General features: G+C 46.5%; 1 protein-coding gene, 1 long non-coding RNA gene and 1 pseudogene across 2 annotated transcripts; 1 reads left to right on the top strand and 2 right to left on the bottom strand.

The window, feature by feature from the left end:
- The first annotated feature begins 9,133 nt into the window (after positions 1–9,133).
- Positions 9,134–10,232, top strand: LOC149329691 (uncharacterized). The gene is made up of 3 exons (XM_089559582.1): positions 9,134–9,339; positions 9,554–9,938; positions 10,021–10,232. Exons 1-3 carry the CDS (start codon positions 9,300–9,302, stop codon positions 10,190–10,192), a joined length of 597 nt encoding a protein of 198 aa, XP_089415708.1. The 5' UTR covers positions 9,134–9,299; the 3' UTR covers positions 10,193–10,232.
- Positions 10,233–13,253: 3,021 nt separating this feature from the next.
- On the bottom strand, positions 13,254–16,517 carry LOC149329690 (uncharacterized; annotated as a pseudogene).
- An 84-nt stretch (positions 16,518–16,601) lies between these two features.
- Positions 16,602–18,190, bottom strand: LOC149329689 (uncharacterized). Its single transcript, XR_016285452.1, has 3 exons — positions 18,146–18,190; positions 16,846–17,007; positions 16,602–16,660 (listed from the first exon to the last, which is right to left on the bottom strand). It is a non-coding gene; the product is annotated as an uncharacterized LOC149329689 (long non-coding RNA).
- Between the last annotated feature and the right edge of the window lie 9,608 nt (positions 18,191–27,798).

The following is a 27,798-nucleotide window of genomic DNA, read 5'->3' as shown; positions in this document are numbered from 1 at the left end:
AATGATGATTATCGCTGCCTTCCTTTGCACCCGCTCTGGTTTGTTTATGCGCTCTTTAGTAAAGGGAAACCAAGTCATGTTAGCGTACTCCAGGGTGGATCTGCTGGACGTGTTGTAGGATAATAATTTTGCATCAGGCGGTGCTTGTCCAAGGCATCTTTAAAGAATAAGTCCTTTTAGGCCGTTAGTTTTGATGTATTTATGTGGTTGTCCCACCTCAAGTATTTTGTCAGCATCACACCAAGATATTTATATTCATGGAGTGCAGTCAGTAGTGTGTTATTGAGGCTATATTGGAAGTCTGAACGTTTTGTTTTCCTCTTTGTTTGTAGTGAACATGATATCATCGACGTTAGGTAATTTAATACAACCGGAGGTAGTCTCGACACCGTAAATAGAAACACTTCGAAGCTACAGCATATTCAAAATAAGAAAACATTTTTTTAGTTCCCATAAGCGTTTTTCGGGTCAGGATCCCAAAAACTCTGCCAAAAATACAGCAGCCTCATTTGACCCTTTATGTACGCTCTATCTTCGAGCATTTCCTTCCCATACAGCAACACTGCCCTCTTTCCAAACAAGCGTTATACATGTATATCACTGCGGCACCCGCATTGGAGAAATGCGTAACTATGACGTCACACTTTATGACCTCCAACTTTATGACGTCACACCAAGACGTCAACTGAAGACTTCCACACTTTTCATGTCAACTAAGACTCCTGACAGGAAGTCTAGACCCTCAAAACGAAACTCGATTACTTATCGATCACTTATCGAATGCTTATTGCTCACCTACCGATACCTTTCAATACCTTATTGATACCACTATTAATTGTCTTACTTAATCAAGTTGCATCACTTGCCCATGTGAGTTTTCAAACTTCGCGCACACGCTTCGTTTGCAAATTTGGCGCCACGCGTTGGGTCCGCCTATATTTCGGTCACGTGGTGCCACAATTCCGGCGTTTTCAAATCTGGCGCCACTTATGCTCCTGTCCCGGCCACTTTTTGGACAATTTTGGGTCTCATTATTTATTTAATTAACTCACCCTAACCATTTTGTCACTCGCAGATTCTCTGTCGATGCTCTACCCGATGATACCATTCTTTCTCCAATATACCAACTAATTCCTCCGTTATTAGGACGGACATTATCTATTAAGCACCGAAACCGCCATGCATAGCCATACAATGTTTACGCATTCAAAACGGCCATCTTTAGACGAGCCCATGAAGGTAGGCTTCACCGCAGTAGCTTTTTCTAAAGGAGCACCGAGCCGTGGAAGCTACGGACTCCCCACCTCGCAGGCTTGCCTGGATGGGTGTCCCGCAGACACAGAATGCTGTCTCGAGTTCTGGTCGCCTACCTTAGTTTCATTGCACACTATTCCCCAATTCATGACGATGTTCGACTGCCAAGAGTTGCCGTTCTTTTTTTTTTCCTGGCTTTAGAAATTGACTTCGCCATGTTATCGGCGGAGTGACCAGCCGCGGTCGAAGCTACTATCTTCGTCCTTTGACTACTATGCACAGATCATTCACCGTTCAATAAAGTTTTTGAGGTCAGTTAGCCCTTAATTAATCCCCGGAAACTCAGCAACTGTTCCTACGCACGGCACTTTTGGTGGCTTATTTTTTACCTCTGAGTATCGCTGATACAAGAACAGCCTCGTTCCCCTTTACTTCTCTCGTATGAGAGCGAGTAATTCTTCGAAGGCGATGAAGAAAAAGCAAAACTTCCTCCCCTTCGTCACCTTCGGCGATCTGCCTTAAGCGGAATATCAGCATCTTAAATATTCCTGGAGCAGGAAAATTTGTCCATCTCGGCAGCTAGAAGTATCTCTGACGAGGTTGCGCTGCCGCAACCCCTCTCTAAATTTCTATCTGCACAGATCTGGTTTGGCGTTATCTCCCCTCTGTGCATTTTGCCGTGAGCCTGAATCTATCGATCATTTTTGGCTCCATTGTCGTCGTTTCACCTCTTTGAGAAGAAGACTGCTGGAGTTGCCCTTACAGCAACTTGGCCTTAGTTTGAGCAGCCCACACATGCTATCATTTGGTGCCACCACGCTTGGGTTCAGCCACAGGTCTGTTTGTGACGCTGTTCAAAATATCTTGCTGGAATCTCATCCACTATCTTGCTAAAGCTTTCAGTATTTTCTTTTTATTCTTCATTTTTTTTCGAATTATTCTCTCTTTCACTCTCTCTCCAATCCAAACTCCTTTATTTATATATATATATATATATTTATGATTATTATTATTATTATTATTATTATTATTATGATTATTTATAATAATAATTATTATTATTATTACTTGTTTTCTTTTTAAGTTTTATTTTTTAATCCTCTCCGTGCCCTTCTTGTGGTAGACTCCCCCGGTGTTCCTCGCCCGTGTGCTTTCCTTTTGCCTTTACTACGTACAGGTGAATAGCCGTCGCGGTGGCTCAGCGGTTACGGTGCTCGGCTGCTGTCCCGAAAAACGCGGGTTCGATCCCGGCCGCGGCGGCTAGAATTTCTTTGCAGGAGAAATTCTAGAGGCCCGTGTACTGTGCGATGTCAGTGCACGTTAAAGAACCCCAGGTTGTCCAAATTTCCGGAGCCCTCCACTACGGCGTCTCTCATAGCCTTAGTCGCTTTGGGACGTTAAACCCCATAAACTAAACTAAACTAAACAGGTGAATACCAAGCTTTACCTCCCGATTTTTGGCCGATCCCCCAGAGTGGGTATGTGCCATTCTGTCAAAGGCTACAACAACAACAAGGATCCGATCGCCATCTTCTGTGCCGACGCAGACTTCGTTCTTCGTAATGCCATGAGCCACTGGAGCGTCTGTTAGCTGGAGTTAAAATAACACGCATTGTTTATTAAAAGCAACAATGCAAACGAAAACCATATTGCGGCAAGGAATTTTTTCTCGTCATACAAATTTCCCGTCCACTACGTAGGCAATTTTCCCCCAAACTAGCTGCTTAATCACGTATAAAATACAATAAGTACACTGCCGTTACACATATCAAAACATCAACCTAACCTGCCTCTCTGACTTCAGGGTTTTTTTCCGCGCTATCGTATCGAGTGATCGCTAAAGGAAAGATTAGAAGCGCCTGATGAATGCGTTGCCACGAATAAGTCCGCTCACTTTATATTGGCGCAACCTGGTAGTATTATGGAGAACGAGAATAACAGGCTGTTCTCTGTCAGTATATAGAGCACGACTTAAACCTCGGCATATGTACGCCCCGCACAGGGTTGACCCAACAATCCGATAAGGCGCGGTGGGGTATCATAAGATATCAAAACACTTCGGCTTAAGTTTCGGGTCTAAGTTACACGCTAGCCACGAACTTCCACCATCGCTTTCTTTAATGTCCGCTCCGTGCTTACGGCCCCTCTCGTGTCACAAGGCATGAATAGACGCCTTTAGCATACTGGGCCTCTTCGATTTACAGCGCTCAGGCAGCTCGCTGGCTGCCAGAAAGTTCGCCTCTGACAGGAAAACTCATCGTGGTCGCATGGGATGGCGGCCACCGGAACCTGCCCATTGGCAATCACGGCGGCAAGCAAGTCGCGGATCACGGAGGGTAGATGCTCTCTGTGGTCACTGTAGCTTCGCTGTCTGCTGCGTCTCATTGCTGCGCCCGCGTATGGCAGAAATAGGCTGCTTGTAATCGAGAGCGACCTAAAGATATTGAGGGCTGCCGCAGACTGCAAAACAAACATGCTGGTCGTGCTCGCACTCGTATACATCGGCGACGACAACGCGAGCGTGCGCCTTCGGTGCACAGTGTGCTGTGCAAGCTTCGAGAAATCCTCTGAAGCATACGATGAACAATCGCAATCTGACGTGTTTCAGTCGACACCACATTGGACGGAAAATCTGCCGGTGCTTTGCTCATCAAACGACACGCTGTAGTGTCGGATTATTGCGTGTTTGTTTACTACACAATGAGTATGACTGGTATGACCGCCGACGATCGACCCTGTGTAGTGATTGATTCTGATGTGGTCATTGCGATTTCTACACTCGTAACCTGCTTCCTGTAAGCTGTAAGCAGAAAAGAATCGGAATACGTTTCGTTCAACTGTAGTCTGTCGGCCGCCGGCTTTTGATGCCGGCAAGGACTGCACGCATAATCTCGACAAAAGCGCATATATCAGCTGTTTCAACGTTCATCTGTAGCAAGCGGGTGTACTGTATAAATATAGGTGCGTATCGTATCTGTAATAATGCAGCTCTACCAGAGGACTAGCACTGGAATGAAATTCGCTACAATCAAGCCCTGCGTGTCGGCGCCTCAGTACCACGTGTGCTTGCATGATCATCAGCGCTGAGAGATTCTTTTTATCGCTTTAATGAGTCAAACGCGAGGTGATGCGCGCCTCCGGCACTTCTTAGATATTTTGCGCATAGGTGGCAGAAGGCCCGAGCATCAATCTGTACAACAGTTGGCGACGACAGAATCAGCACCCGATCGGCTGCCTTAATAGCGACGTGTACAATTGTGTGGCCACATATATGCCCGCAGAGATGCCTCGAGCAATGTGCTCGTGAGGGCTTTTAATAAAGGACATGTTTCAGTCAAGCGTTTCCCAAAGCATATCCGCCTTTGCATTGCGCCGAACGCAATGAAGACCATACGCTCTCGTGTCGCGCTCAAGCAACACCTTGCAAAACACGTTTAGCACAGGCACATATGCGCGGGTCTAAGCGCGTACTCGGAGCTAAAATCTGCGGCTGCTCTCGTGAAAGGCCTCGAACACTGTCGCAATATCAGCCGGGTGAACGAAATTCACGTCCGAAATATTTTGTGAATGAGAAGTATGCGATCGTAGTATGAAGCGAGCAATTGTGCTTGCGAGGTGGTGAAACGATCGAAATACGATCGCGCATTCGCACGCAAAACATATAAAAAGACGGCGAAAACTAACGCAAAAGGTGTCATTGCAAGCGACGCAGACGATAGGCCTAGTCGAAAGAAGCGCCTGCATCACGCAAAACATCGCATGAAGAACCGCGGTCCTTCTAGTCCATATAAAAATGGCCGTGCAAGCTCCCCGTTACCATATCACCTCTCCGTCGTCTGCTAGTTGTCCCAGCGCTGCCAGCACGAAATCGTCCTGGCGAGTCGGGCTGCCCGCTGGCAGCCCGAAACCGCCCAGCCGGAGAAAAACGAACGCGTTCTGGGCAGCCTCCGGAAGTGCGTGGAACAGCCAGAGAAAAGCGAACGCCTGGCGCCGCGCTCTGGCAGCCCGCAGGCAGCCCGCCGGCAGCCAGCGGCGGATAATCGAAGAGGCCCAGTGTGTACCGTCTTACCGTTACCGTTACTGGAGTACCCGGAGCCTGCCCACTGCCGGTGAGCACTCGCTGATTGGCCCCGATGCCGCAGGCGCGCGCGCATCTGACCGGTACTTGGCGCCATCTGGCGCTGTCAAGGCGATTTGCGCATGCGCATTCGCTGCGCATAGGCTCACGGCAACCGGTACCGGTAATGTTGTCACGGTACATGGTATGTTAAACGTGTGTGATGACGGGTGCAGCGAGGCGACAATTAATGCCTTACAACTTAACCCTATTCGCACAGACGCAGTATACAGGCAGGCATCGATCTCCGTCACAAGCTGCGGCCTGCCTGACCTTCACGCCTTAGTGGCTGAACGGCAATCAGCAGGTCGCATACATACATTAATCCTTCCTCGTTGCTACGTCTGCTAGTGCGCATCATTCACACGACCATTTCCTTTTCTGAGCCCACTCGTAATGCGTACAAAATTTACACACCCTTCATCACGGCTATTCGCTCTCTTTTATGCAGGCAAACTCAATACGAAGTCAGAAAAAGTTAAGACTAAAGTCATTATTTCTTTGTCCCGTCCTTTTTCACTGTACGCCGATTCTCTGTCCCCGCAAAAAATTCACGAAATTTCACGATCTCTTGGTCAAGCCTAGAACCCGCCGTGGTGGCTCGCGGTTATGGTGCTCGGCTGCTGACCCGAAACAAGTGGGTTCGATCCCGGTCGCGGCGGTCGCATTTCGGTGGAAGCGAAATTCCAGAGGCCCGTGTACTGTGCGATGTCAGCGCATGTTAAGGAACACCCGGCTTTTTTTTCCCGACCAGTAGAGCTCTCGATCTAAAAGTCCTGGCATTGAAGCTGTTATGTTACGCGGATTTTACTGAGCCCCCGTATAGCACGTGCCTTATTAGGGGAAGTAATTTTTTCACTTGAACAATTGTAGTGAGTTAAAATAGCGATCGATGTAATAACTCAGTTCTCGTGCGAGAAAGTCAATGCTCGCGAAGGTTTCGCATAAAACTTAAAGGGAAGCTTTAGCACTTTTCGTAAAAATTGAGTTCCCTGCGTCATTTCATAGTTTTTAGTCCACTGAAAAAGAATACCTCATTCAAAAGGGACGAAAATAAACGTAAAAAGCTGTTGTTGGGAAGAAAACGGGCACCAGCGCCTCAGGGCGCTGAGCGAACTCCGCTGTTGTCCGCCATTGGCCGGGACCGTCATGACGTCATCCACGGGGATCGCCGGGCAGCACCGACTGCGTTGCTGCGTAGCGCGTTGCTTCAGCTGGCTTGAGAACTGCAGTTCGCAAATTATGGATCATTCAAGCTGTCTTGAACAGTTTGGTCTCTCACACTACATGTTCGAGCCATCAACGTGTCCAGAAAACGGCGGAACCAACGACGGCGCGGAGCGCGCCTAAAAGAGATCACGACGACCACCGGCTGAGAAAGTGAGGTCGCGACGTTTTCACGTACTGGAAATCGCAACTGGTACGCATGTTTTGCGTACGTGCGTACATAGCTTTTGCGTAGGCGAGTGTGCAAGTGGCAATAGCGGACACAACCTCGGCCAGAGGGCGCCGCGGACGCCAGTGAAAAGCGCCCTCTCCGAGCAACTCCTCGTAACTGGGCGGGCAGGACTACCAGCTCTCCTGCTCGCTTGCGTGTCGACGCGCGGAAAAAAAAAGCATTGCGCGCGCGCGCTCGTCCTTCCCCGCACGCGCCGCTCGCGCGAAGGTGCCGTTGTTGAGAGAAATTTGATTCTCGCGCGCGCGGACTGGCGCTTGGAAGCCGTTGTCGGCGAAGTCTCTTTCGCGAGCTCGCGCTCCTGCTCTGTTCGCCTGGTCTTTCGCGCCTCTCTGAAAGCGGCCTGCTTCGCACGCGCGCTTGATACTCGTGCTTTTTCGCTCGCTCTTGAACACCGTATTGTAACGAAGCGTGGCTCCGCCGAACGGTGGCTCCGCCGCATCGAAGAAGGGAACCAGCAGGCGTCGATTAGATGCATTGGTCAACTTAGTTTATTGAAGATAGATGCGAATCACTGGTTAAACTTAGAAACTGAGGCAAAAATATAACAGGTCACATAGTAAAACAGTCAGTCATACCCCTGGGCGTGCAGCATCTTTGGAGCGGAGGTCCCGAGCAGCAGCCGGGAGGCAGCCGTTCCTCTCCCGAGTCCCTCTTCGCGCCAAAAACCCGCTCTTAAATACGTTTGCCCAGGATTCTGGGGAAACTTTTAGTAGCCAATCGGAAATGCTGTTGTCGGAGCCAATGACAAGGATTTCTTTAAAACAGAGCAGCCAATAGCACGCCGGTGCCCACGAGGCTGTTTACTCGAGAGCACCGCGTAAAATTTCCCGAAGACGTGCGCATTTCCACTCGGCACACAGATGCAAACACACAAAACGACACCCGAAACACAGGGAACGCAGACCTCGCAGTCGGTGCACCACGCGACCCGCCGTCCGCGCCTTCAGCCCTCGCGGCTCGTCTCCGGCATATCTGGTCCGCCGGGCAGTGTGCCGCCCGAGACTATCACTTCGCGCGACTCTCCTGCAAACCACAGGGGGTCCGCGCGCCCGCTCTGGTGGCCCGGACGCGGCCTTGGGCGACCTCGTCCCCTCACAGTTTACTGCGTTTTTCTCTAACTAAACATTCACACAAGGCCGGGGAGGAGACGCACAATGCCTGCTTACAAAGAGCCCCAGAGAAAACGGCTCTGCCAAATGTCGGAGTGTGAGCCCCTCTAATGGCTCCTCGCACAGCAGGGAGCACACGGACAGCAACAGTTGCAACGCGGGGCGAAAAACACATTCAGCCTGTCAGAGAAACTGGCGCGCGAAACCTGCGAAGCTCGCTACGCGACAGTATTGTCGAGTGTGCAACGATGTACACATTTGTTTCAAGAAAATAGTCGACAGTGAGTGCTTTTTTCGCAGTGCGAACATAAAAAAGAGAGAGCTGCTGGTGGCCCATGTGCACTGCGTTGAGCAAATTGTTGAGGAGAACAGTGTACTCGTAAAGGCGAAGTGTGTGTCACAGGTGACTGACAACATCGTTTACGACGTGGAATTTGAGGTAAATCTTTTTACCTTTCAGCATGAGAAGTTTAGCAAGAGTACGTTCAGCTTTGTATGTACGGCGACCGCAACCATTCGGTGCGCTTAGTTTGGATGTGTGTCTCGATCGTTGCACGCGAAGAAACAAAGTAAACAAATGTGGTTTAAGAGCACTGTTAAATACCTAAAATAAAAAAATGTGTTCGTGAGGAGCATCAGTGCCGAACTTCGATGTACAAATGATCATTGCGCACGACCATCCAGAACAATTTTTGTGCAGTGTCCACCAGTTTCCATTCCCTTGTCAGTTCTAGCCTTGCTTCTTTATGGCGAGGCCTTTCCTAACGGTGACATTTCTTAGATACAGTGGCAAGTAAAATAAGAGTTAAAAAGCTTTTCAGATGGAAAAGGGAGGCCTTTCGGTTGAAGAGCTTTAGGTGAACTGCCTTTAGGATGAAGGCCGTGGGGCCAAATGCATTCACTCTGAAGGCTTGGGCCTTAGATTAAGAATTTCAGCGTAAATGCCTTTGGCACAAAGGCTTTCATGCTAAATGAGTGACCAAAAGCTTTACGTAGGGGTATTTAACATAAAGGCCTTTAGTGGAAAGGTCTAGAAGCTGAGGCCTTTAAAATGTCGTTAGTTGCGAACTAGTAAACAAATATAGCTAAATATATATAGTAGCCCACAATGAGACAAATCCTTCCACACTCAGAGAATGTAAGTAGTCTCAAGTGCCCTCCGCAATTTTTTTTTTTTGCAGCTTGCATGGTCATGCCCTCTAAACACCAGCTTACAATTTGCCGGGCCAAGTGCACTTGCAAGGCTGGTATCAAGGGGCACTGTAAGCACGCTGCTGCTGTGTGCTTTTTCATCAATTCTTATGAAGAGCAGTCATGCACAAGCCAGCCCCAAAAATGGGGCAAACCAAGCAGCAAGAACATGAGGCCTTCATCAGACGACTTGATGGACTTGTTGCCTAGTAAGTTTGCTTAGCCAGCCCGTTTCAAAAAGTTCCTCATTTTCTTCTAACCACATTTCTGTGGCTGGTCATACGTATTTTGTCAAATAGACAACTTTCATATAGTTAGTCCTCCGATAAGGCTAGTGCATTTTGCCAATGGTGTGTTGTGAACACTTTTAATTTGCAGACACAAAGTGTGACGTCATTTCATCTTCCTCGCATTATTAAACAGGTCAGAAAGCCAGGTACGTAGATGGGAAGCCTGCCTCACGCACTGTGCTGCTCAAGTATCCAGAGATACTTGCACTACAAGAAGCGCTAGAGCTCACGACCCAACACACAGACGAATTGATCTGCAAAGAAGTCCTGGTTGGCATTATTGAGAGAGCTTCGGAAGCTGTTGAAAGAGAGAAGCTCCTGGAAGACCTGTTGGCGCCGATGCTGACGAGGCCAGTCTACCATCACCTTGAAGTTATAGACGATGAGAAGACGCGACCGCAGGACTTCTTATCTGACCTGAGTTTGGATCAAAAAGAAAAATACAAGCAAAAAATACTGGTACATGGGAGTGTTGCCGACCTGCCTATTCTTACCCAGGGCCAGGCGAACTGTGCGAGGTATAGTGAATTTTCACAGAGAAATTGCACAAAGCGTGAATATCAGACCGTCAACATTGCGTATTTCTCTTTTGTTATCTAGGTGGCATGTGGAACGGAGGCTCAGGATCAGCGCTTCTAAAGCTCACGCAGTCATGACAAAAAAATGTGATGAGGGTCTTCTCAAGGCTGCTCACCAACTTTCAAAAGTGACCTCCTACACAAGTCCTGCAATGCGCTACGGTTGGTTTCCTAAATCCATGATAACCCAGTAAATTGGAAATGATGTTCAAGTATGCTAGCCTATTGCCAGTCATGATTTGTTCGCTTATTGGAGTTCATGTGTGTACTACATTTTTAGTACTTAACTATCATGCGTTACTATTTGACAGGCATCAAAACAAAAAACGCAGCACGACAGAGCTTGGAACAGAAACTTGAAGCACGTATTGTCCAGGTGTGTAGCTGCTTTGTTTTGCAATCCATGCCCTCCACTTTTATTAAACAATGCGAGTATTGTTAATTTTTTTTAGAAATACTAATAACCATGTTGGATTTTGCAGACAGGATTGGTGGTGCTGCCGCAGCAGCCTTGGCTCTGTTGTAGCCCTGACGGACTGGTCAGGATTGGGGACGAAACAGTGCTCATCGAGATAAAGTGCACTTACAAATTTAAGGACTGTCCATTTGTGGACTATGAACTGAGGATGTGCCATCTCCCCTATCTCACATTCACTGACGACGTAATCGCACTCAAGAAAACACATCAGTACTACACACAGCTACAAGTATCATTGTATGTACTAAATTTACAGAGATCACTCCTGTATGTGTATTCACCCAAGCAGTCAGTGATAGTAAGTGTACTTCGCGATGAGCTTTTCCTTTGGGAGCTTATCCCAAAGCTGGAGCGCTTTTACTTCAAGTTCTTTATTCCAACATTGTTTTAGCTTCTTACTCCGATTTTGTTTTCACCTTTCTCTAATTTTTGATATGTGCTAAAATCCTTCTTCTGTGATCACTGGATTCCATTGTTAGATTATATTTAAGCCCGTACATTGCACTGTGTGTTCCAAAGTGAGAATGCATTGTTGTGTTAAATTTTTGCAAAATAATGGGTCACAGCAGTGTGGTATATCGCAGTAAAAATGATTCCTATCTTGTGCCCTGAGCATTCATCTGTACTGAGGGCTCCGTCAGCCGTGAGAGCGTTACTTCAGGCGAAATGACCTCAAACATTACAGTTGAAATAATAGAAGTGGACCATTGAGGAAGTATTTTAATGTTTGGAATTTTGTTGCTACGAGTCTGATCTAGTCACTTGCCTAGTGAATCTAGTCTAGTCTAGTGAATCTGGTCACTTGTAAATACTGTAATGGACACATATGCAGGGAAGATGAATTTGTTTTTTAAAATTATAGGCTTTTTGAGGTATGAAGAAGACTTCTGCGGCACAATACCAGTCTGTGCGCATCAGAAAACAGGTCAGTGAAGCTAACTAGTTTGCCGAATAACTAAATTTGATAATTAACTCATTACGAGAACAAGACACCTAGTTGCAATTAATCATTAGTAGCCAGTCGTTAATATGAGCCTCACTCGGTTTTAAAGTTTCGATAGCACGATTATCCTCGCGCTGTGGCTCAATAAAATTGAGCTTTCAACTAGTTACGTGCATTGAAGGAGTTGCTTTGCCTTCATGTCTTTCGAAGGAGTGTATTTTGGCAAGATGCAGCCAAAATTTGTTTGGCCATAGCGCTGAGGAGAATTGCACTTTCGAAATTCTGAAGATTCATATGGCTACTATAAACCACCGGCCAAAAATTTCCAATTCCAGCAAGGTGCCTCTGATAGTTAAAAAAATGGATTATCAGAAACTAATTGGCTATTAATTATCTCAAAACTGTAACGCAAAAAGACAAGGGACGATGAAACGAGGAGGCACACACTCTTTGCGCTATTGTTTCAAAGCATGAACCAAGAAGCCCGAATTTCGACGTTCCTGTTTACTTTTCTTCACCTGTACTATTATTTTCCTCAATGCTGGTACCATTCTGCGACAAAAACAGTCTTCATACCTCAAAGAGCCTATTTAAGAAAATTAGCCTTTGCTGAAACCAGTAAAACCATGTTTTCTGATGAGAGCATCATGCAGACAAGTTTATTTCAATCTTGACTGCAATGACAGGCATGCAGCTGCTGCGGTAAATGACAAGGGCAAAGTGCATGCATGGCTTCCAATTTTGTTTGCAATGTCTTGTCACTGAAACCCACATGCTATAACAAAGACGCATTTTTGTATGGCGACAATAAAAGTAATGGTGAAACTTGATTTGTATATGAGTGTTGCATGAGGCCACGCTGGCGCGTTCGCTGTCTATGACAACATAGACCAACAGTCATGTGCCTGCTCGCAACTGCTCTGCGCACTGCACAGTGAGCATATGGGAGTGGGTTGCTCATTCTTCGCGCTAGGGGTGCGGAGGGATAAAGCAAAAAGTCATGACAGGGGGCGAAGGCAACAAAGACCTATGTTGTTCCCTTTTCTGCCTAGCATTGCACCATGGGACCCAAGCAGGCACGCTCTGCTCCACACAAGCCATGCGAGGAACAGTTTTATTCATTTACTTATCTATACATACTGCTAATTTCATCTTAGGTGACAGAAGGGCACAGTTAGGTTAACTGTAAAGTGGTCAAACACTAATCAGAATATTCAAGTGGTCATTCTGTTAAAAAAGACAAGTGGTAAAACACAAGTAGTATACCAAAGCTATGTTGTAAACAATGAAATAGTGCATTAAATAAGGCTATTGTTCGTAGTACTACGCAAATAACAAAATGTACTAAACAATTCTACTTATCATAACATACAGACAAAAAGTAAAAAGTAAACATCATGAACATACACTGCAAAGGCATAAACATAGCATGGGTACTTTTTGTAACACGGCATAATTTGAATGAACACTATAAACGTGAGAAACATGAAAAACTCAATAAACATAGCTATAATAACACAAGAAATCAGAAAATGACTATCCAATAATACCACGTACTGTGAACTGCAGTGTTAAATGTCAGTGATGAACTATTAGTGATGAAAAGGAGACGACGCGGCAGTCAGTCTATGATGTCACTCAGGCTGCTTCAACATGGTCATCCTTCCCCAAGAGAGGGTCATAGAGCCAATAACTTTGAACTGCAATTTCTAGCTGAAATGCGCGCATACAGCCCCAGTTCTTTATGTATGTACAACAACATCATGGCTAGTACCTACAATGTAAAACCACAATTTGTTGGTAAGCCATGTCATGAACCCTTTAATGAGCTGAATGACAGCATAACCTACAGAAAGTAGCAATCAAGAAATGCAAAAGCTTCTTTTCACTTCTTTAAAATAGGTGGCTGCATGTTCACAAGGGCAGCGCAAACAGAAAGCACTTTGCTCATGTAGGGAACTAAGCTTAGAGGTACCCTGTTCGTTAATATCTTGTAGATTTTCAACCTCTGAATGACGCGCTCAACATGAATTCGTAAAGCTGCAGTTTTATAAGTAGTGTCCATGTCCTCCTCAGACATCTGACCCCCAGCAGAATTGAATGGGGGCATGAGTAGAGCTGCACCTTTTCCCTGAACGTCTGTCCTGATGCTAGGAAAGCCTTTGTCACTGAGTACAAGATCACCAGGTTTGATGAGGTCTAGGAACCCCGAGTCTTGTGTGATGAAGGAGTCAGTATGACGCCCTCCATACACCTTAAAAACAAAGGCTATCATCCCATTGGGAATGATGCCGACAAGGAACTTGACTGTATAGCCTCCCTTGTAGTTAGAGTACAAAATATGCTGACAATCTGGTCTTGATGGCATCTCTGTACGAATTTCACTGCAGTCTATGACGAAACTACAGGTTGGGTAATTTACTCTGAATGCAGGCGGCATGGACAGCTTGATGACTTCCCTTGGTGGCACATAGACCCACTCCTGTAGAAGCACACTCATTATCTCAAGCATTTTCCTGAAGATATTTGATGCAGCTGTTGCACTCACTCCAAATATAACCGCCATGGCGCTGCAGGTTAACCCAAGGCGAAGTTTTGTTAGGAAAAAACATAACTTGTCCTCACAAGTGATGTCCGTACTTCTGTATCTAGGGGGAGGTAGTAGGTTCAACAACAGGCTGAATACTGGGAGTGTCACATCACACATGTCTTGTAGTGCTTCTTCATTTTCTCGCAGTGAGTTAAAGCCTTGAAAGCCACAGCTTCTTCACCAGTTTCCGTCCATCCCAGTGACCTATACAGAAGTGGAGTGAACATAAATATTACACGCCGATAAAACTGAAGCAACTTCAAGCAACTTTTCCTGGAGGTTGCAGCAAGCAGACCAAAATTCATCTTCCTGTGCAACTAACAACAACAGGGAATGACCCAACAGAGAGAGAATGAAACACGCAACACAAAATGAAACAACAGAGAATGACAAACAGAGAATGAAAAGTTCAGTGGCAGTTCTACCTGATCAGTCTGCTCGGTGTGAGTAACTTGAGTAGACGCTTCAGCACAATTAGTCATTGACAGGAGGACAGCAAGCCTCCCAGTAGCTGCAGAGTCTGTTTGGCATGCCTGAAATAGGAAAAAAATGTATTTGCAATGTATATGCTTTTGGTGTGCTTCTGTGCATGAGGGAAATGCTAGATAGCTCATAACAACAATGACAACTTACTGTTGTATAAAAAAGTACCGACGATTACGTTACTTCCTAATGCAAAATTTGAGCGCAGCAAAAAGCTGTTTCACCTTTTCGATAGATTGAGGCAAAGAAATCGAGCAACACATGTATGCGCTATCACAGAGTTTTTTTTTTTTTTTCACACGTATTCCTTTAACAAAGATTCCACTAACAGTTCTTGACAGTCATGAAGGAAGCTTTGTGGTCGGAGAAATAGACTGATATATGTTCGACTTGGTACACCAATGCTTGATTCTCAAAGACGAGATCTATATAAGTGCCTCGCGAGGTTGTCACAGCCGTGGGACGCGTTACGAGCGAGAGGAGCGGGATGTTATCCTCCCGCATAAGTGTTAGGAAATTGCTGTTTGTCTTTATGTCAACATTAAAGTCCCCCACTACTAACATCGGTGTGGATCGATGGACGGTTAATGCGAGTTGCAGGAAGTGCACGACGTCTTTCGTGAGTGCGGTAGGGGCGAAGTAGGCAGCTACTACCAGCAAGCCGTTGGGCAACTTTGCGGCGCACAGTTCGCCAAGTTCATGTGACGTGCCAAACATTTCGACTGGTATTGCAGAGAGACCTGTGCGCAAGTAGATAGCGACTCCCGCCGCTGTGTTGTGGTCTCTGCGAGCACCACAGCAGTATAGGAAATCTATGATTTCGAGAGGCTCTTCGGGATCCATCCAGGTTTCAGCAAAGCAAAGTACAGAGGAATGGCGCAGAATGTGATCGTGGTGTACGTCCTTGGCATGTGCGGCAAGGGAGCGTACGTTAAGAATGTGGTTGTGAATGATGAATCAAGTGCTGCCAGCGAATGACGCGTCCATTGGCTGTCTGCGTGTGTTACTGATGTGTGGTTAACATGTTAAGCTTCGCCTGTAAGAGTGGAACGCGACAGCGTCTTGCAACGCTGCCAGGGAGTCCACAGAACGCCATCGCCAATTCGGCTGTACGCCTTGCTGGACGGTAAATTTATTTTTTGAGGAAAGGAAATGTATCTCTCTCGCATATCTGGGTGGACACCTGCACCTCGCCGTAAGGGGAAGGGGGAAGATGGGAGTGAACGAAGACGCCGTATTAGCTAGACGCGCCTTTGTTCATTCCAAACCATTCAGCTGGCATTACGGAGTGGCTAGCGTGCTCGTATCGCACTCCGGAGACCCTGGTTCGATTCCCCAACTCGACCAATTTCGTTCTCGGTTTTATAGATTTATGCGGTCTAACTAGAAAGGTTAATTAGGCTATTTCATATTTACATTATTGCATTTCTATCCATCGTATTCTGTCATTAACCTGTCAATTGTTGGAACTGTCTAGGATGTTCGACACAACGTATATGAAACGAGCAACGTCTTACTGAGTGGGGAAGTGCGTGGTGGTGGAGGGAACGCGGCTTCGTTTTTTTCTTCAGCAGCGTCTCCTTCCGCGGACGCTGTTGTCGCTGCGGCGCGCGTCTTTCTTTTCTCTTCTTCTGACCTCTTCATTCTCCTCTATATTAATTAGGCTAATTGATTAATTAAGCAATTAACTAAACTCAGTCCAACTTAGTTGCAGCATCACTATACGATCCCTTTGATTGGTTGCATGGTTACTAGCCAAAGTACAATTGGCCCCATTTGAAATTCGCGCACTGTGACGTCACGAGCATTTCGACCAATTGAAAAGCATGACATTGGGGGCGGAGCTGGTTACGAGGCCGACGCCGACGACGACGCGAAACCCAGGAACGGACGCCAAAGAGCTGCGTTCTAAAAAGCAAAATAATATGGGGTGCTTACAGCATCAGCCTTTGTTATTTTTGAAGGGCCTCCTTGGCGGTATCCCACCATCTTCAGATTTGTCACTCCAGTCCATTTGGTGGTCATGCTCGTCTTCGGTCCTGTCTGCACTCACTGAAGCTTCTAGTGCTGGTGCTGCTGACACTGCCTCTGTGGTTGATGATGCCAATTGTTGCCTTTGTATACTCTGTAGACTAGATGAAGCTGCCTGCATCAAGCGCCGCTGACACCTGTATTGAACAATAATGGCAAAAGCGAAATGTCAAAATGTAACAACGATGTTAAGCTGTAGCAAGCACGTATCTTCCATGCAGTGCAATGAATTACCGCTTCTGACAGTGTGCATACACCATAGCCTCACACGTTTACTAAAAGTGGCTGCTAATTCTATTCCCAGTTTCAGTGGCAGTCTTACCTTTGCGTTCTTTCTCGGTCAGGCGCTTTCTTCATGTACAGTGGTGGAAAAATAGTTGGAATGTACGACGGATGCTCACTCATATCACTTTTGCAGTTGTCCACAAAATGAGTGCTGCAAATTCGTGATGATTTTGTAGGTATCCATGGAGTTCCATCAGGGCTGCGCCAAGGATCAAGAGAAACACCGTTAAAATCAAGCATGCAACATTCAGTACCAAGCAGCATATCTGTTCAAATCATTTAGTTCTCCCAAAGATGGACTGAAATCTACTCCTGGGTGCTGTTGTCTAACAATTTTTTAAACGAAGAAAATACGTATATATGTGGATCTGAAACACTGGTTCCCAAAGCATGCAACCGAGGTGAACTATTTTAACTCACTCTGCTAGGCTCGTAGTCATCCTTTCTAGCACAAATAAACCATTCAAAGGTGAAATATTGATAAGTAATAATTTTAATGTTATTACTACTGTGATCTATTTAATCTTAATATAGATACAGTGACGAAATGCTGCTGGGAGGAAACGAGCCCGAAAGTGGAATGGTCGTGGGCATACACAGCGACAAGATTCTGGTCAAGGATATTTACTGTAAGCTAATCATCATGTCATCCTGTTGTATCGCCGCGAAAAGCTTGAAGCTGCCGGCGGGGCCGAAGTGGCGCGGTCATTAAACACAAGCGCAGCGGAAATGAAGAGAGGTGATAAAGACAGCGTCCCGCGGCCGCGGAGACAAAAAACAGTGGCCAGCGGCTGGCGAACGAGAGGCGGCGAGAACAACGAACACCAAGAAAACCACGTTTGAAAGTAGGAAGCCGGCGAGGGGAGCGCGGCAGAGCCGTACTCACAGCCAGCGTACGAGACAGTCGAACAGAACAAGGGATCCTGCGCCACGACCTGAGAACACGGGGTCTAGCCGTCTCTCGAGATTGTCTCCACTACTGCGTGCCCACGCCCGACACAGCGAGAACGACGAGCCGACGACGAGAGCAGGGCAACCTCGCCAGCTTCATGGCGCCTGTACCACACCACGCCGACGCAGCCCCAGCGATGTGGAGCACATTAGTAATTGTGTCACGCAAGCGTCAGCATAATGCACTTCTATTGCCAAAACTCTCGGCCAAAACAAAAACAAATACTGGATTCATCAGCGCGAGGTTGGTTAGCAAAATACTCCTTACTAAATTACAATGAAAACTAGTCACCTCAGTCGGCTAGCACACATTGGAACCCTATGCAGAATCGCCAGGCGTTAAAAAGCAAAACATCCGCCACAGTAGAAAGTGAAATAAGACTTACTTGACTCTGCGGACGGCAGTAATCCAGGCTTGCCGCCTCTTTTGCGCGTACCACTTTCCCGGGAATCGATGGAACTTCACAGGCGGTCCTCTGCCTTTGGTGTTTATAGAACCGTTGTGGCAGCCGACAACACAACAATACCTTTCGCCACTCTTCGACCGCCGCGCCCGTCGCGCGGTCGCTCCCGCCATACTGAAAAATGTGCCACAACCAGGGTTGCCAGATGGCTCCGACCTCAGGTAGCCAAATTGGCCTCCGTAGTAGCCCAAACGTAGCCAACACCGAAATTTTTGCGTAGCCCAAAAGTAGCCAAAAAAATTTGCTTTTTTGACGACATTTCTTAAGCATATTGAATTAATTATCGGCAAGAATATTTACATATTAGATTTCTTTCCCGCAGATGATGTCTGAGGGGGTGCGCACGGCGTGTTCTTTCCGTTGTTACGTTTCGCATCCGTCATGCGCGCTAACCAGTGCGGCTAACAGGTGCGCTAACCAGGTCCTAAAGATGGGGCCGCAGTTCCACTTTGCAGGCGCGGCAGTAGGCCATATCACCTGAGGCGGGTGACGCCAGCCAGTTTGCATGCGGAAAAGAACGGCGGCGCTATATCTAGTTTAGGAATATTTCACCTTTTAAATGTTCGCGCGCAGATTAGACACGTCGACAGTGAAAATACCTTACTGTATACATACGCAGTCTCACTTTCAATTGCATGCTTTAAGAGGGAGGTTCTCACTGAGAGCGTCACCTCATAGCATCGAGCATGCGCCTTCTTGAAGCTACATTCTACGATATGCATGAGCTCAGAATAAATCAAGGATGTATGCCATTAGATGATAATCTATGTCGATTTTATCTTCAGTCTAACAGCACCTTCACAATAATGAGAAAAACAATTATCCTTCAATTCCGGCTCCTTTTCCCATTTCTTTTTGTAGTTCCGGATGTACATCGCCCACTTGCCCATTCTGAAAGTTCTCGTAGCGACGGATCTACTGCCATGTCATGCCACTAACTTCCGCCGCCTTCGTTTGTTACAGTGCGTTCCGCGCCGAAGGATGGCTCCACGGCTCCGCATGAGTGCACGCAGATTACGCAACTGACACGGCGCTCTCGCGTCGCTTGCAATGAATCTCGAGGGCTGCACGTGTGCCGCTTGAGGCTGCAGAAAAAGCGTAGGCTCTTGCGAGTGGCGCGCTTGCTGTGTCCAGCACGAGAATAGGAAGAAACAGAAAAAGACCTTATTAATGCGTAAGCATTACTTGCCTCATCTTGAGCAGAATGTGTCCGCAGAACCAGAATGAACAATACAAGAAAAGAACATGCCTGGCGGTGGGTTTCCGAACAGCCACCTACCGCAGCCGAAGCGGACGCCCAAACCACGAGGCCACGTCTATGGTTTTTATTTATTTATTTACAATACTGCTGGTCTTATTGCAAGACCATAGCAGGGGCAATTAGTACAGTGCAAAAAAGAAAAATATAAACATATTATTCAAAGGCAGCAAACATGGCATAAAAGCAAAGGTAGGGAAAAGCGAATTGGCCATAGCAAAAGGATATACAGAAGATATACAGAAGGATATACACTTCGGCTGCGGTGGTGGCAGACAGCGGTTCGCAGCCTAATTGCTCCGTACAACTGGTTGCAGGTTGCAGACTGCGCGACGGATTTCTCCTTCGCCTGAAATTCCCAAGACTGTGGGACCTGCAGTAACCTTCTTTGAACTGACCGGCTGTGGATGCACGGCATTTCGTTTCCTGAAGCAACTACCGCTGCTAGCGTCACCAGGCTGCTATCACCGGAATGATTTGTGCCGCTCCTGTCACGCCCACTGCTCGTCACTTCGGCTGCGGTGGTGGCAGACAGCGGTTCGCAGCCTAATTGCTCCGTACAACTGGTTGCAGGTTGCAGACTGCGCGACGGATTTCTCCTTCGCCTGGAATTCCAAAGACTGTGGGACCTGCAGTAACCTTCTTTGAACTGACCGGCTGTGGATGCACGGCATTTCGTTTCCTGAAGCAACTACCGCTGCTAGCGTCACCAGGCTGCTATCACCGGAATGATTTGTGCCGCTCCTGTCACGCCCACTGCTCGTCACTTCGGCTGCGGTGGTGGCAGACAGCGGTTCGCAGCCTAATTGCTCCGTACAACTGGTTGCAGGTTGGTGCTTTCGCCTTTACATTTTCAGCCTTGGTCTTACCCTGCTGCCACCGCTGCCGAAAGTGTCTTGCTTTGTGCTGTGCCTTTTTGACTTGTTGCCCGTGTTAGATAAGACATGGCTGGCCGCGATAAAATATGTGCGGCATGTTCGAAAGCAATTCCAGCCAAAGGCCGTGTAATGGAATGCTCTGAATGTAGCAACTTGTTCCACCTAGGAAAATGCTCTGGGGTGTCTGAAGCTGCTGCGAAGGGAAAGGCGGAGGCTTTTTTCGAGGTCTGGAAATGTGGCACATGCTATTCGTCACGCCTCAGAGGGGCGGGAGGCGGCAAGGAGCGAGACGAAGTCAATATACCTGTCATTCTCAGTGCTATCCTTGCGAGACTTGAGAAACTTGAACATCTTCCAGAAAAAGTTGACAATATTGACAAGTCGATCAATATGATGTCAGAGAAATATGATGAAGAGTTAAAAACAATGGCTAGACAAGAGGCAGAGATTAAGGAACTTCGAAAGCGAGTTGTTGTCCTTGAAAGTTGTAGTAACAGTGAGGAAGTGAATCATCTGAAGGTCACTGTGAACGATTTGGAGTGGAGGAGTAGACGGCAAAATTTGGTATTCCACGGCATTTCGGAGTCAGATGGTGAGAATTTGCTTGAAAAAGTGAATGATGTGGCCCACTCAATTGAGCTTCCTGAGCTGTGCGAAGGCGATGTGGATGCCGTACACAGGCTTCCCGCGAAACAAGGCAAAGTTCCAGGTGTGCTACTTCGTTTCACTTCCCAGAAGCTCAGAGATCAATGGTTTTTGAAAGGCAAATCACTCAGAACGTCTGACTCTGAGGTCTCAATCGTAGAAAACCTGACTCGGTTGAACAGAACGCTTCTCGATTCTGCGAAGAAATGGGCTGATGCGAATGCCTACAAGTATGCCTGGCACCGGAACAACAAAGTGCTTGTACGAAAGGCGAACGGGGAACTGGCACACGTGATTCGATGCGATGACGATTTGAGGAAGTTGTTGCAGTGAGTCACTGCTCTTGGTTGTAATTAGTTCCTTCTATATGGGTGATACTTACCTCTCTCCTAATGATATTAACAATGAGGTTCAGGGCCAGTCTAACCATTTTTCAGTGCTATGTTTGAATATTCAGTCTGTTCGTGATAAACATGACATTTTACGTGCATTCCTTGAACAGTTTAAATTCATGTTCTCTGTGGTAATGCTTACTGAGACATGGGTCAAAGACAAAGTTGATTGTCCTGAGCTGCTCAACTATCAGTCTTACTTCCTAAACAGAACAAGCAGAAGAGGTGGAGGCGTTTCTTTGTTTGTGCTTGATAGTGTTCAGTGTGAAAGGGTTGATGAGATTACTTCGGTTACACCTGATTATGAGGTGCTCTCAGTTTGTAGCAATAAGAACCTCTTCACTGTTGTCTATCGCCCCCCGAATGGTTGTGTTGAGAACTTTTTTCACTATATGGAGCATGTTTTTCAATTTGCCACTGAATATAATTACACTGTATATATAGGTGGTGATTTCAATGTCGATATGCATGAAAATACACCCAGAAGGTCACGACTATCATTACTAATGGAATCATATTGTCTTGTAAACGTTGTGGCATTGCTTACACGCATAACACCCACTACAGCAACACTTCTTGATTTGCTGATTACAAATAACGCAACAAATGTGCTCTCAACCGGGGTTATTAATTATGCTATTAGTGACCACCTGCCTGTTTACATCGTATGTAATAGTGTGCCTGTATTAAAATCAAACTGTAAACAAACAAATGTAAAAATACAGCAGATCACCTCAACTACGTTAGAAACATTTCGACGCAAAATAATGAACGTCAATTGGGAGCCAGTTTTTGCTGCATTGACTGCTGACATAGCGTTCAGTTGTTTTCTGAAGATATTCGCTTCTATATATCGTAACAGTTTTCCGTACAAAGATGTAAAGAAACCAAAACGAGCTCGTAAACCCTGGATTACCTCGCATATTCTTCGAATGATTGCCAGGAAAAATTCCCTCTATCAGAAGTTCTTACATAGTCGCAGTCCAGAATCGTGGGCAACATTCAAGAGGTACCGAAACAACCTGAACTTAACTTTAAGAAAAGCGAGGAATGCATATCACCTTAACATGTTCGCTGGCTTGACCGATCAAAAGAAAGTTTGGAATAGGTTAAATCGAGTCTTGAGCCCTAACTCTACAAATACAATTGAAAGTATTACAATGGAAGGCATTAGTTATAGCGGACTCGCACTCGCAAACAAGTTTAATAGCTATTTCAGTGGACTTGTTGATAGTGAACACAATAATATGGCATTGGATTACATTGCGAATCATACAAGTAACAGTATTTTTATAACATGTTGTGACGAAAATGAGGTGCTTAATATATATAAAGGCATGAACAATACAAACAGTGAAGATGCTTTTGGACTGAAAATGAAACCTGTTATGTACGTCTTGGACATTATCTGCCCAATTTTAACTTACATTTATAACTTGTCTTTGACTACCGGCATTTTCCCTTCGGACATGAAAATAGCAAAAGTAGTTGTTCTTTATAAAGGTGGTTCGAAAAACGATCTTGGTAATTATAGACCAGTGTCTATATTGCCTATTTTTTCTAAGGGCTTGGAAAAAACAATACATTTACGACTTTCCAATTTTCTTGAAAAATACAACGTGATAACTCCAAGACAGTTTGGATTTAGACCTAAGTCCTCTACTGAAATGGCTCTCCTGAAGCAAAAAGAAATAATCTTAAATAACATTGAATGTAAACAAATAACCCTTGGAATATATATAGACTTCTCCAAAGCCTTTGATAGGATTCATCACGAAACTCTTCTTCTTAAACTTTCTGCATACGGTGTCCGGAACAAGGCACTATCTCTTATCACCAGCTATTTAACTGACCGATATCAGTACGTTTCTATAGATAATCATCGCTCTACTTATAATAAAATAAAGCATGGTGTACCTCAAGGAAGTATCCTTGGTCCCTTATTATTTAATGTATATATTAATGACTTAGGACAGATTGACTCCGAAACAGAATACGTAATTTACGCTGACGACACTACTTTATTTCTGTCTGGCACCAACGCGAATGATATAGTAGAAAAGGCTAACAGCGTGTTGGGCAAACTTAACTCATGGTCTGAAAAAAATTCCCTACTAATGAACACACGGAAAACAAAGGCGATATTTTTTAGAGCTAAAAATGTCAAATGGGCTGTACATACAGATTTAGTATTGGGTGGTAATATGATAGAAATAACTAATGTTGTAAAAACACTTGGCGTTCACTTCAATGAATTTATGCTATGGGACTACCACATCGAGCAAATGGAGAGTAAGCTAGCTCGCGTTGTCGGCATACTCAGAAGGTTAAAGTGCATGATACCTACTAGGACAAAACTTGTTATTTACCATGCCCTCTTTGACTCTCATGTTAAATATTGCCACTTGGTCTGGGGTACAACGACGCAAACTAATATTCAGAAGGTTTTGACATTACAAAAAAATGCAGTCAGAGCAATTGCGGGTGCCACATACTTAGCACATACGAGTGCTCTATTTGCAAAATACCGCATTATGGATGCAAGGGTTATTCATCAGTACCGTGTAATTCAGCAGTACAAATCTCAGGTACATAGTGACACCAAATTTTTTGCTGACCTTGCGAATCTACGGGAAAATACCGCTGTTCACAACACAAGACACTACGAATATTGGTATGTACCATGTCCACGAACAAATTACGGTTTTCAAACTCTCAGGTATGTGTTGCCATCTTTCCTTAATAGTAACGCTTTCACTAATCAATCCATTCTTTCCGTTTCATATAACGCTGTCAGAAATATGTTCTTACAAAAGAATGAATCATATCCAACTGTAAAATAAAAAAAGTGTCCATGTGCTGTGATTAAACTATCATTTGCGTGTGTGTAACAGTACCGAGACTATTCTGGTGATCTGCTATGAAGATATTGTACATATTTGTTATTTCATGCATTCTCTTGTTATTGTTTTACTGCTGTCTGTCATCGCCGTGCCAAGCCGCTACGGGAGATGGGAGCTTTGTCAAGCCGCGTGCGCGGCTTTTTTTCCTTTCTCCTCAGCCATTGTACATGACTGAAATAAATGCACTGAACTGAACTGAACTGAGATCTTCGACAATGGTAGGCACAATTTCAGAATGCACTCAAAATCGCATACATGACAAGTTAGAAGGGGTTGTCTTCTTACCTAGATTTATGGTTAACGGTTAACACGTGAGGATCACGAAACCAGGCAACAGAAGCGAAATAGTATAGCATTTAATGCTTACGCATTCGCACCACGTAGGGAGCGCCGCGGTGGCTCAGTGGTTATGGTGCTCGCCTGCTGACCCGAAAGACGCGGGTTCGATCCCGGTCGCGGCGGTTGAATTTCTTTGGAGGAGAAATTCTAGAGGCCCGTGTACTGTGCGATGTCAGTGCATGTTAAAGAACCCCAGGCGGTCGAAATTTCCGGAGCCCTCCACTACGGCGTCTCTCATAGCCTTAGTCGCTTTGGGACGTTAAACCCCATAAACAAAACAACAAGCAAAAAACCACGTAGGGAGGCTTAAGTTCTCTTAATGTTTTCTCTCTATTCTGGTACCATGGTTGTCATGGCCACCCGAGGTGCACCGTCAATGGGAGAAGGCTCACATGTGCAGACGGCAACAGTCTATATTCAATGGCGCGCGCGTGGGTGGCGTGGATTAAGTGGAATATATAGGCCGTGAAGTGTTTCCGCGGGGGCAACTTTCACGTAGTGTCAACTCTTTATAAAAGAAATCGAAAGGCCATGATCCTTGACCGCCTGAAATACAAGTTTTCTCGAACACAGCGTTTACAAATTGTCATTTTGTAGCAGACGCGCTCAATTTCTTTAACCTTCTATAGCGTGCATTTTGATTCCAGCATGCCTTTTATTTCTGTCACTGTATAATTCAAACAGAGCACATTATAACTACTTTAACTTTTTTTTTCACCCATGAAAAAGATGTAGCCCAAAAGTAGCCACATAGCCAAAACGAAATTTCTGACGCCAACTCGGACAACAAGTAGCCCAATTTGGCTATCAATAGCCCAATCTGGCAACCCTGGCCACAACTCCTCGGTGAACGCCTGCTGCGAGACACCGGCGAGAGCAAAAACAGCGCGAGCACGAGACATCGAAACGCAGAGAGAAGAGGAAGAGGACGGAGCTGTGCTGACGTGTCTCGCATGGGCTCCCGCCTCGAAGCCACTTTTCGGCAGAAAGAGTCAGCCTTCGGGCTCGAATATTTTGGACGACATCCGGGCCATTGTCCAGTGCCTGCTGAAGGCGGATTTTGCCAATCTACGGACACCTAGGCATATTGCCGGCTGACTGCCGGCCTAGCCATCGAGCTCGACCTAGCTCGTCACCTCTCCGCCGGGAACTGAGCTCCCAGGGACCTGCAAAGATGGAGTACGCCGTGGAAGGCGAGAAAATATCAGCGTCGGAGCTCGAGGACGGAAAATGGGAAACCATTCTTCGGTACCGCGACCGACAACGAGGCCTGAAGAATAAAGGGCCCGCATCAACCGACGACGAGCCTGCGCAGGGGCACGGCCAAGGCAAGTCTAATTCCAATTTTCCATCGCGAAAGAACGGGAAAAAGCTACTTGCACTCAGCAAGAAAGCACTTCTCCCGCGCTTACCGACCGATGACTACAAAATCGTCTGCCGACCACAAGGTTGGAATCTGAGGGACTTTGCGCCCGGACTACTACTCTTCTGCGCCTGCGAGGTGTCCAGGCTGCCGTATGATACGGTGAAGAATGAAGACATTATCAGAGTCAATACGGCCAACAACACCTTCACGCTATGCACGCCCGATCGTCAACGGGCGACTGCATACGCCAAGATTGAAAAACTGAACCTCCAAGGTCAAACCTACAACGTTACGTCGTACGTGGCGGCGCCCGAAGACTCGGTAAAAGGGGTCATTTACAACGCCTACGCGGGAGACTCGCCCGAAGCGGTTCGCCAAGGCTTCGGAAACAGAAACGAAGGAATAGAAGTTGTGGATGCCCGAAGGATCGGACAGTCCAGAACAATACAAATCACCTTTTTTGGAAAGAAGCTACCCAGCCAAGTAATCTATCAGTGCGGCGTCTTTCGGGTCCACCCCTTCAGGGAGCAACATGAAGTATGCTACAACTGCAGGAGGGTAGGACACCGGGCCGACGTCTGCTACAAACCTACAACGAACCTTTGCCGCCGCTGCGGAGAAAATCACTCGCCTCCACCTGAGGGAGAACAGCCAACCTGCCAACCCGTCTGCATCGTCTGCAACGGGGGCCACAACACAGGCAGCCGGAACTGCAAATTCCGGCTGATCAACAGGAACAAACAAGGAACGCCCCACGGCAACCAGGCACCCAAGCAAGGGGACAACGACTCATCACTACACGGACACCAATCTAGGCCCAGGAAGAAGGAACAGGGTGCTACCGGAAAAGGAGGCAGCCACAGCCGGAACAACTCCAGCTCCTTCCCGCCCCTGGGGAACCCTGCAGGGAACGACAAGCGAAGCTCGAGCCGCGGACGCAGCGATAGCCGCTCCAACAAAAAGGTGAGCTGGCCAGCAGAGGCCTCCCAATCTATTGACGCTCGAGAGAAGGAGTTTCAGATACAACTACAATCCCGAGACAGAGAAATTGCCAGCCTTAAAAAAGAGTTGGCTGACATTAAACGCCTGTTACAAGCGCATCAGGTACAGAATGCCACTGCGGCTAGAACGCCACCCACCGCGTCCCAGGCTTCGACCAATAGTGCGATGGAAACAGACGCCATTTGCCACACTCCCTCCACCGCGTCCCAGTCTTCGGCCCATAACGCGACGGACACAGACGCCAGAATAGCAACTAAAAGACCGCTTCCTACAAAAGAAGGCGAGGAATCCAAACGAAAGGCCGAGGCTTCGGAAGCCGACACCCCGCAGCCGTCGAAAGCGCCTACCAAACTCAGGGCAGACATCAATACTCTGTCAGAGAGAACTAGCGCTATATCAACAGAACAAGCAACCTTCCAAGGCCTCGTTACTACCAAATTTGCAGAGATAGATATTCGCTTTGCAACACTAGAGGGACAGGTATCCCAAATAGCCACGTGCATGCAGCAAATAATGGATAGGCTTACAACTATCGAGGCCCGCCTACCCCCCATCTTGGATCTGTCCACGACGCCACAACCATCTATAACCCAACATGGCACAACGCCAAAAATTTGAAATTTGGCAATGGAACTGCAGAGGCTTCCGCCGCAAGCGGGCCCACTTGCAGCTCCACATCCAACAAGCACCGTCTGTTACAACCCCAGACGTGATTGCATTGCAAGAAGCTAGCGGCAGGGCTACACTGCCAGGCTATAAAGCATATCTGCCACCTCATTATGATACTAGTAG

Source organism: Amblyomma mixtum, chromosome 9 (genome assembly GCF_055824585.1).
Source record: "Amblyomma mixtum isolate Tamu chromosome 9, ASM5582458v1, whole genome shotgun sequence".
NCBI classification, from domain to species: domain Eukaryota; kingdom Metazoa; phylum Arthropoda; class Arachnida; order Ixodida; family Ixodidae; genus Amblyomma; species Amblyomma mixtum.
Note: the sequence above shows the minus strand (reverse complement) of the source record. Positions and strands in the feature narration are given on the sequence as shown.